Here is a 10,721-nt window from a genome sequence, read left to right on the forward strand (position 1 = left end):
TCAGCCTCGCCCCCTGCTGGCCAGCTCCTCTGGGCCTGTGGCCCGTGGCCCCCAAGGCCGCCCGGCATGGGCGGCACCGGGGGAAATGAACGTCACCCGGGCGGAAGATGTGATTTAGGAAATGAGGAAACCGAGTCAAGTGGCGAGGCCTGAAGCTGAAGGCAGGTGGTGGCAAAACTGGGACCCCGAGAAGGGACTCAGGGCACCGAGGTGCGTTAGCTCCATTGAGCCATTGAAGGGTAGAAGGTAATAGTGCAATAAACCAGTTGGCACACGCAAGGGGTAGGAATGTAAACACAGCTCCTTTCGTTTAGCAAGAAGGAAACCAAGAGTTTTAAACCTCGGTTTTAGGCAAATCGTTTCCATTTCCAATAAATGTTACTAAACATTAGATGTAGATTCAGAGTTTCCAACTAGCTGGGACAAAAAGTGAAGGACAGTAGGGCCTCCCACCACCACCACCACTACCACCACCACTCCCGAAACCAGATGCAAAATAAACCGAATGAGTTGCCAGGAAGTGTGATTTAATGATTAAGCCAGAGAACAAGTGAGGACGTTTTAATGCAAACATTTACACTCCCCTTCTCCCAACCACCAAATGCCGGGCCAGTTCTGAAATCTAATGAGAACGAGCGATTATAGCTAGATTCATTGCATTCTTCCTGTGCTTCAGTTCCTCTGCTAAATGCTTTCTGTACATACATGGTCTATGCAGTAGGTAATACGATGAGGGACAGAACTGAGGCTCAGAGCTCAACTGATTTTTTTTCGAGGTTGCACGGCTAATACACAGCCAGAATCTGAATCCGCATAGTCTGGCTCTAGGGCAGCCGTGGGCAAACTACGGCCCACGGGCATCCGGCCCATTTGAAATGAATAAAACTAAAAAAAAAAAAAAAGACCGTACCCTTTTATGTAATGATGTTTACTTTGAATTTATATTAGTTCACACAAACACTCCATCCATGCTTTTGTTTCGGCCCTCCGGTCCAGTTTAAGAACCCATTGTGGCCCTCCAGTCAAAAAGTTTGCCCACCTCTGCTCTAGGGCCTGCTCCACTAATTCTGACTGTCCAGAAACGAATTCTAAACCTACCCTTGAGTCTGTCTACAAACACTGCTCTTTATAACAGATGGTTTGTAAAATCAGATTGAAGCTAATCTTGTCATCTGATGCCCGGAATTCAGTGCCCCGATTTCCAAAGGTCTCAAGTTAGTAGTATCTGCTTTGGATTTACATTTTAGTTGAATACACAAGCTACTTTAAGGCTTTCATACTTGCCAGGTGGCGTTTTGTTAAACTTTAGGAAATAATAAGTCAAGACAGAGTTGCGTTTCTCTCTATGCTTTTATGTTACCTATTCACAATCAATTTAAAGAGGGATGAGAAAAGTGTAAATTATAATGTGTTTGCTTGTGTTGCAGAGGTAAACAGCAAAGACCAGGCTGAATTACGGTCAAGGGGCCAACCTTAGCTGTGGCGTAAGCCAGCTCTCCCTGTACTGATGGTGTCATTTTCTTTCGTTGCCTTGAGAAAGGCCCCCTCATCTCTTCAATGTCTCCTAGGATATTCGAGATTGTTCAGGACCATTAAGTGCACTTACTGAACTGAACGCTAAAGTGAAAGAGAAGTTTCAACAGTTGCGGCACAGAATACAGGTGAGCAGCGCAGAACTGAGATGCTAAGGAAGGGGGAACGAGGAGGGGGGCTCGGTCCTGGGACTGACATCTACCAGAGAGCTGTCCAGGTTCTTCCTAAACGTGTAAACAGGGAGGGAGCTGTACTAACCTGCTATCCAGGTCACTGCTAGGAACTTAGGCATGCAGCGCACAGCCAGCTGTGACAGACGGTGGCAGGGACGCCATTGTCCTTGGAATTTTTCAACTTCAAAGCTCTGCGGTCACTTGAATTACTTTCTTTTCTCTCCCGCTCTCCAACCCATTCACCCCAGTCCATCACCAGTGTCTCCTGGGTAAATTTTTGAGGCTGTCACTTTGCCCAGCCTCCTTCCCTCTGTTTTGTAATCACCAGTCGCATCATATGCACATATACGCTCCTGAATGCGACTATGGTATACGTGCCATCTCAAAACACAACAGCGAGAGGTACCGGTGTGGATGACGTAGGTGTTTCCGCGCTGTGCCTTCAGTGAGGGTGGCAGAGAGCCGCCCACCTCTCAGAAGGTGTTGGGCACCTGCTCGGCCTGCATGTGGTGCTGGGTGTAAAGCCTTAGGTTTTTCATATTGCAAGGCCCCAGATGCCAGCCAACAACTGAACCCGAGAAGACAGTCTGTTCCAGAGCCGGTGGAGAAACTGGCTGTTTGGACCCTCAGAAACAGCACGTCTGTGCCCTGCGTGTTGTCTTCCAAAGGAACTTTCCGGGGCAGTTTTCAGAATCCGGTTTTTGATCCCCATGATGTCTAAGTGGGGTCCGTCTCCTGTTCAGATTTTTGTGCTGCGTGGCAGGCGCACGTCGCCCTCTCAGGCAGCCGCACCACTCACGGCTGTCTGTGCTGGTCTCGGGCTCCTCCTCGCTGTGGGGTCTTGGGATTGTCCTTATTTTCTTTCTTTTTAAAAAAAATATATTTTTATTGATTTCAGAGAGGAAGGGAGAGGGAAAGAGAGAGAGAAGCATCAATGATGAGAGAGGATCATTGATCAGCTGCCTCCTGCACACCCCCTACTTGGATGGAGCCCACAACCCGGGCACGTGCCCTTGACTGGAGTTGAACCTGGGACCTGTCAGTCTGCAGGCTGACACTCTATCCACTGAGTCAAACCAGCCAGGGCTGTCCTTATTTTCTTACCGACGGCTCTGTATCTAAAGGGATGTTTGGCATCCTCAGTGCCCTGCTCTAGGAGGGTTTTCCAGTGCTGCTTATGGCCTGGCTAGAACGAGAAGTGCTCCCTGGTTTTCGTATTGGCTTTGCAGTGATTTTCACACAGAGCTGCTTTCCCCCAAAGGAGCTGGAGCAGTTGGCTAAAGAGCAAGACAGAGAGTCGGACAAGCAAGTTCTGCTCCAGGAGGTGGAGAACCACAAGAAGCAGATGCTCAGGTAGGCGGCCTGGCCTCCTGCCAGTGGCCTCTGCTGGTCACGTGCTCCCTGGGAGACTCCCTGGGTTTGCCTGAGACACCTGGGGTCAGTGACTTATTGTGTCATTGACACACGGACTGGATGGTCTCTCGAGATGAGTAATTCTCAAAGGGGAGGGCACGCAGGGGCTGTTGGGTAGGTGGAATGGGCACAGTTTACAAAAGCACATTTATATTTGCTTTGTTACACTGTATTTATATTTTTAAAACAAAACCAAAAAAACGTTTGCTATTATAATATAGGTCCTTTTTATCTAAGGAGAATTGGTACCAGAAAAAGTCCACTGAAAGTGAACCTATTTAAGATGGACCAAAATTTAGAAAGTTTTGAAGGGGACTTTATCTTAAAAGTGAAACAAGAACATGTAAATAAGCTCATGTTATATAAAATTGAGGTGATTTGACTGTGTGCTAATGCTTGATTCTGTAATTGAAGGTATGCGCTATTTCTTGGTATTGAGTTGGGGGACTTTTCCAGCAAAATTGTCTGAAACAGTACCTGTCCCTTCACTTTTGACTTTTGTACCATAATCATAAGAGGGATTTTATTGCAAAAGTATTTGAGGGCCTCCTCCCCAGTTTGGCTCAGTGGATAGAGCGTTGGCCTGTGGACTGAAGGGTCCTGGGTTCGATTCTGGTCAAGGGCACATGCCTGGGTTGCGGACTCGATCCCCAGTTGGGGGAGTTCAGGAGGCAGCTGATCAATGATTCTCTCTCATCAGTGATGTTTCTATTTCTCTCCCTCCCCCTTCCTCTCTGAGATCAATAAAAATAAAATGTAAAAAAAAATAAAAGCCTCTGTGAGGCTCCATCACCTTCCCCAGCCCTACGGGGGCCCGTTCTTCTCCCTGAAAGCCCTTGCGGGGCCCCTCCCAAGGGTTCCCTTCATCCTGCGTAGGTGGTCGAACTCTGCCACATCCGTGTTTGTCTGCGGCTTTGCTTCTGATTTGAGAGACGCTCCAGCATCCTCCCCGCCAATGGCAGCTGTGTTTCTGACACCCAGCGATCAGGAGGCCGTGGGTGTGCCGGAGGCTGGTCTAAGTGGGGAGGGAGGTGTGAGCGGTGACCAGAGCTAAAGTGCTTGGCTCGGTGATACTTTGTGTCAGGACGCCTTTTGCTTCCCAGGGCCACCAAGGGCACTAGATGACAAACATTGAGTAAGGAGGATCTCCATATAATGTACAGCAAGTTATGCCAGACAGAATCACTGAGCGTGGCTGAAAGTTGTGGAGTCGAGGGCAGAGGAGCGAGCAGTCAGTCAGTCAGTCAAGGCTTTGGCTATGGCGTGTGGGAGCTGGGCCTGCCTGGGTGCCCGTGCTCGTCACACCGAACAGTGAATGTTGGCTTGCTTGTCTTTCTTCACAGGAAATGTGAGCCCCTCGAGCGGGCACTGTTGCTCGTTCATCTTGCATCACGGGGCACGCAGACTGCCTTGCTAATGACAGTTTGAAAAGGTCACTGATTTTTTAAAACATTAGCCATGAAATGGCATAGCAGCCGCTGGTCAGGCGTCAGGGACAAATCTGAAAACTCAGCCTCGGGTGCTGTAGAGGACCGCCTGTCAGTCCACGCACTGTCCGCGTGACTTGAAATGTCTCAGGGGTTGCACGGTGGGTGTGAGCCAGCTGCCTACGCGTTCTAGCGCACGAGCTTGGTTCTCTGAGGGACCCAATCGCTTTTTCTGGTCCACCCACAAAGGCGGCCCTGCTGGCTCCCGGCCGCCACTCACCCAGTCGGAGCTGTCCCTCCCAGGGAGAGCGGGTAAAGCATGTCAATAAATCATGTCCCACCAGCCTGCTGGTCCATTGTTTGTGTCATCCGCGATCTGTCTATGGGACATAAAGAATAGCAGACCTTGGAGAAATGTTGAGGAAAACTGCCTTTTGATGATTTTTTTACTTCTTACAACATATACTGGCTGAACAGCGGGGCCAGAAACTGTCAATTTGGTGCTGGTAATGCAAACATGGGTGAGGCATGGTCTCGCGGGGCAGAGCCCACCGCACGCAGGGCAGAGCAGTGAAGTGTGGGGAGAGCTGGGCAGAGCCGGGCCTCTGTGCCCCGCTGGGGATCGGAGGTTACCCTGAAGTCTGGAGCCATGTGGGCTGCATAGAGAGCTGTGCCAAGGCCAGACTCCCTCGGGCTGCCCGGGGGACAGGGACAGTGCAGGCAGTAAGAGACTGTCCCGGAGGCGGCCGGGGTCCAGACGAGAGGTGCCGGGGCCTGAGCTGCTGCAACTGCTGGGGCAACAGAGGAGGAAGCGGTGGGAGGTGGGGTGGACTCCGTGGGCTGCCCCTGCGAGCCCTCCCGCACCACACCTGCCGGAGGGAAGACCTGCTGTGACTGGAACTGTCAGCCCAGCAGAGTCAGCAGAAACTCACGCGTGCCCCTTGTGATTCCAGCAATCAGACGTCCTGGAGGAAAGCGAACCTCACCTGCAAAATCGCCATCGACAACCTAGAGAAGGCAGAGCTTCTCCAGGGAGGAGACCTCTTGAGGCAAAGGTATCTGTCTGCTGCAGAGGCAGCCCGACGCCCCGCTGGCCGTCGTTAAGAGGCTCTGCACACTCCTGGGCACGACCAGGAACATGCAGCAAACAGGCATGCGCGCGAGAGACTGAAGCACGGGTCTCCCTTGCCTACGGGCTTCCCCGCAGCCAGGCTTTTGTTGACCTTCCTCCTCCTCCTCTGGACTCCTAGGAAAACCGCCAAAGAGAACCTGGCGCAGACGTCCAGCACCATCACCGAGAACCTCATGGGGATCAGCCGGGTGATGTCCCAGCAGGTGCAGCAGAGCGAGGAAGCCATGCAGACGCTGGGTAACGCCGGGCTGGAGGGGAAGCTGCTCCCGGGACACCGGCACCTGCCCAGGCCCCTCCGCCCCGCCCCGCCCACGCTGCCTGCCCTGCCCACGGCTCCCAGTTGCTTCTGTATCGTTCTGCAGTCTCCAGCAGGGATGGCACCGCAAATTAGGTGGTATCATCCGCCTCTTTCTTCCATGAATGGAAGCATCTCACACGCCTCTTTCACGCTCGCTGTCCACGTAACAGCACGTTGCCTTCTGTGGCTGTTCCGGTGATGCTTTGCTTTACTTTGGGGGGAATCGTGCCAGGTAACCTTCCCAAGTGGCAGGCCCAGGTACCCATGCTCAGCGGTAAAGTCGACTCCCGGGCACAGCGACCCTGAGGGGACAAGTGCCTCCTGGTAGGTGTCACTTGGTGTCCAAGCCCAGGCGCCCCGTCTTTAAAGCTACAGCCGTGTCCCGGGACCGAAGGACTTGCTTGTGTGAGGGCTGGTGGCGGGGCCAAGCCCTGCCTTTCCTGATCCCACAGAGAGCGACCTGGCCGTCAGGTGTCCTGGCAGGGCGCCCCCACAGGTTAAAGGGCCTGGTGCCCTCCAGCTTCTGTCCCCATACGGACCTCGTGGGGCCGTCCGCGGTCACGGGATTGGTTTTGTGTTGGGTGGTCTCAGCAGCGCCCGGCGGCGGCAGGAAGCCGAGGTCGCGGTGAGGAAGAGCCTCTCTGCCCTTCTCCCTGGGGGTCCACCTGGGGCTCCCCGCTGTGGCCTGTGACGCTGTATATAGGAAACAACGGCTCTCGAGCCGGGTGAGACCCAGGGGAGTTTGTCCTGGTCTCCACTCTGGTTGTCTCTGTTCACAGTCTCTGCTCTGGGAACTTGCTTCAGAGAGCAGTGTGCGTGCTGGGAGCCCGGCCAGCAGGCCAGCTTCGGACTGTCCGCTCTGCAGCCTCTGAGTCAGGCTCCCTCCCTCTTATGTTTCAGTCACCTCTTCCCGGACTATCCTGGACGCCAACGAAGAATTCAAGTCCATGTCGGGGACCATCCAGCTGGGGCGGAAGCTCATCACAAAATACAATCGCCGAGAGCTGACGGACAAGCTGCTCATTTTCCTGGCCCTGGCCCTGTTTCTCGCTACGGTTCTCTACATTGTAAAAAAGCGGCTCTTTCCATTTTTATAAGAGCCAAGAGCTGCCAGCGTCTGCCCTTTCAGCTCTGGTGTCAGGACCCAGCCAGGCTCCTGAGCTCTGGCCCAGCTGCCAGCTGACCCACCTCCCCGGGGGTCCAGGTGCTCAGCAGGACGGATGGAGATGCTCCGCCCGGGTTCTTGCAGGTGGCTGCCTTGTAAAGGACCACAGAGCAAGGGGAGGCCTGTCGTCGGGACGCCTACAGGCACAGGGACTCCGAGAGCCACCGACACTGGTGGCTGCTACGTGGGGCACTCGGAGCCCACCCTCTGGGATGTGATGTTCCTCTCTCTCCCTCTCCCGCTGTGGCCTTCATGCCTGATCAGGGGGAGGGAAGAGAACTGGGGTGGGAGGATGATGACTTGGGTCCATTCCTGAATAAACTTGACTGTATTGAATAGAGTGAAATGCATTTGGGTTTATAAGACGTCCCCCCAGGACCTTGTGTGCCTCTGTTTTTGATGTCCAGGTTTCTAGGACACGAACGTAGGTCATTTATTTGTTCATCCAACAAGGCAGCCTGGAGCCCCAGGCACACGCCGTGTTACAGATACAGCGATAAGCAGCCGTGGCCCCTCCCCAGGGAGGAGACAACCTGGCCGGGCGCCCTGTCGCAGGGGCTGGCCCACCTTTCTCTGAGGTCCGGAGCTAAATATAACCCAGGAGCGTGAAGCTGGTGATAAGCTGAGGCCTGTCTGGGCCCGAGTCCTGGTGAGGCCAAGGGGATAGGCCCGGGCCAGGCCGGGCTGGAGACGTCAGTGTCTGTGCGGGGGCCTGGCTAACCTCGCACACGCATCCCAGCCTCCCCACTATTTATAGCCCAGAGGCCCTGGGAGGGGGTGTGGAGGCAGAGGAGAAGGTGGGAAGAGCATGGACATTGACGCTTGGCTCTATTACTAACGGACCACGTGGTCATGGCAAGTGACCTCATGTCACTAAGCCTCAGTTTCCCCCCTTCAACTGAGGGGGCCATCGTCCATATAGACCAGTGATGGCGAACCTATGACCAGTGATGGTAAACTCATTTTTTTGGTTGATTTTTCTTTGTTAAATGGCATTTAAATATGTAAAATAAATATCAAAAATATAAATCTTTGTTTTACTATGGTTGCAAATATCAAAAAATTTCTATATGTGACACGGCACCAGAGTTAAGTTAGGGTTTTTCAAAATGCTGACACACTGAGCTCAAAAGGTTCGCCATCACTGATATAGACACTCGCAGAGTCTGTTTGAGAATCAAATGAGAAGGTGAAGGAGCGAGTGCAGCTCCCAGGTGACAGCAATGGGAGTCCCCGGTGCGGAGCTCTGGGCCCAAGGGTCCTGAGGCGAACAGCCGGGCCTTGGGGAGAGCTGGCCATGCAGCTGCGGTTCTGTTTAGATGTGGTTGGGCGGCGGGGCCTCAGTGAAGGCCTTAGCTCTGAAGTGCCAGGTGGTCACGGGACCGAGCTACGAGATTGGCTGCACACCGCAGGCTGACTCGTTTGATGAGTAGCTTTTGAGTCGTAGTGTGGGCATGCATTTATACTTTATAGCTAACATCCTTAAACAGCTCCTGGCCCGGAAGACGCTGGCTGTAAATTGGCACACATGTGTCTTATTTATAGTTAAGCTGAAGCTGAGAGTAAAGCACAGATGGGAAAGCCCCGCTCAGATTCCAGCTGTAAGGGCAGCAGATGGATGTTATCAAGTTAGGATTTTCTTGTCTTAACATTTTTCTTTACTGCTTCCCACAAACTGTCAACATCCTCCTCACAATATGGAAATGTGTGGGCTCTGTACTCCTAAAAATTCCTTCTTTGACACTTTATTCCTCTTTTACTTGCCTTCTGGAAATCGTGTTGAATTTGATCCATTTTGAAATATCATCAATAACATTTATCTTACAACTCCCATCAGCCACTGGGGTTGAAAGTCATCCCCCGCCCATCAGGAAGTAGCCGTCTCCACATTCAGCCATGAGGGGGCACTGTTCACATTCGCTCTATGGCCTTGGAGAATGTAGGACTAACCCCATCAGTCCATATGAAATGCTCTTACGGACTTGCAGGTTTTTTTAAAAAAAACCAAATGTTCAAAGCTTACTTATATATCTTGTTTTTGGAAGACATTTCATAAATGACTTTATTTTTGCTGCTAAACAGTGGGGCAAGCTTGTATTCCACATTGTAATTAGCGGATAATCAAGGAATTAAAAGTATAGAGCTGTCAAGAGGGCTTTCATTCAAATATTTACTCAGCACCGACTGTGCCAGGCACAGTGTTGGGATACACAGTGAACAAGACAGGTTCCCTGGGGCATGGAGCTTACAGTAAGCGGGGGAAGGCCGGCAGGTGATACAGTTAACATTAAAGAAATGGTTTACTGTGTGGGAAAAAGGCGTTTGGGGGGAAGTGGAGCCGGCTAATGGAGATCTGGAATGTGGGCATGGCCATTTGTAGGGTGGTTAGAGTCGGCCTCGTTGAGGAGGTAAGATTTGAGCAAAGACTTGGGTGGGGGGACGGGGGACACCACACAGACACACACACACACACACACATTCAAGGGAAGGGAGTATCACACGGGGGCCAGCTAGGCAAAGGCCTACGGTGGAAGCATCTACGATATTGTGATTTATAATAAGAAGAATTACATATTTTGTCTTAGTCCTGTTCCTGCCAAAGCCCCTAAAACAGTTGTATTTCCTGTGAGGAGAGTGACCACCACGCCTTGTGCTACGTTAATGGGGACTTTTGCAGCCGCCCGAGGAGGGGGTTGGTTGCAGAGAAGCCAACCCTGTGATGAGAGGGCTGGAGCTGTCAGGCCCACCTCCGACCTCTGGGGCAGGGAGAGGGACTGGAGATGGGGTTCAGTCACCATGCCTTTGTGCTGAGGCCTCCATAGAACCCAAAGGGCAGGTGCAGAGAGCTGGTGAACACCTGCAGGTTCTGGAGAGTCAGGTGTGCGCTTGGGGAGGGCATGGGAGCGCCACACCCCTCCCCCATACCCTGCCCCATGCGTCTTTTCCATCTGGCTCTTCCTGAGTTAGATCCTTTCATTATAAACCAGTGATCTAGTCAGTGCTAGGTCTGATTTCTGTGAACCACTCTAGCAAATTAATTGAACTCAAGGAGTGGGTCATGGGAACCTCCAATCTACAGCCTGTTGGTCAGAAGCACAGACAACAATCTGGACTCACAGTTAGCATCTGAAGTGGAGGGCGGGGCAGGACTGCGGGACTGAACTTGAACCTGTGGGATCCAATGCTCTCTCCAGGTAGCTAGTGTCAGAATTGAGTTGAATTGGACACGCAGCTGATGTCGGAGACTCGCTTGGTGACGTGGAAAGAACCCACACATTGCATCTGGGTGCGAATCTAAGCATGAAGGAAGCCACTGTGTCCAGATCAGAGTGTGAGGAGTGGGGAGAAGTAGCACCGGAGGGCACAGACACAGCAGGGGACAACATCATGAAAGGCATGGAGGTCATTGAAGGATTGGCCTTGTGCTCTGACAGGTGTGGGGAGCCATAGGGGGCTGTGAGCAGAGGAGGGACTTGGTATGACTTAGGGTTTAGTAGCAAGTGAAGGGGACAAGGGCAGAGCAGTCAGAAGGACATTGCGGCTGTCCAGTTGGCAGATGGTGATGGCTTGTGCCTGCTGG

At 52.5% G+C, this 10,721-nt stretch overlaps 1 protein-coding gene across 2 annotated transcripts in view; it reads left to right on the plus strand.

The window, feature by feature from the left end:
• Positions 1–7,487, plus strand: part of BNIP1 (BCL2/adenovirus E1B 19kDa interacting protein 1) — an 8,211-nt gene extending 724 nt beyond the window's left edge. The window contains exons 2-6 of one of the 2 annotated variants that reach the window (XM_005879376.2): positions 1,569–1,661; positions 2,968–3,059; positions 5,500–5,601; positions 5,797–5,915; positions 6,877–7,487. In XM_005879376.2, coding sequence (XP_005879438.1) covers positions 1,569–1,661; positions 2,968–3,059; positions 5,500–5,601; positions 5,797–5,915; positions 6,877–7,073 — 603 coding nt within the window. In that variant the 3' untranslated portion in view covers positions 7,074–7,487. Of the gene's footprint in view, positions 1–1,568; positions 1,662–2,967; positions 3,060–5,499; positions 5,602–5,796 lie in introns of both variants that reach the window. The other variant, XM_005879375.2, reaches the window with a different exon arrangement.
• The last annotated feature ends 3,234 nt before the right edge of the window (positions 7,488–10,721 follow it).

This window comes from Myotis brandtii, unplaced genomic scaffold, assembly GCF_000412655.1.
Source record: "Myotis brandtii unplaced genomic scaffold, ASM41265v1 scaffold6, whole genome shotgun sequence".
In the NCBI taxonomy this organism is placed as follows: Eukaryota; Metazoa; Chordata; class Mammalia; order Chiroptera; family Vespertilionidae; genus Myotis; species Myotis brandtii.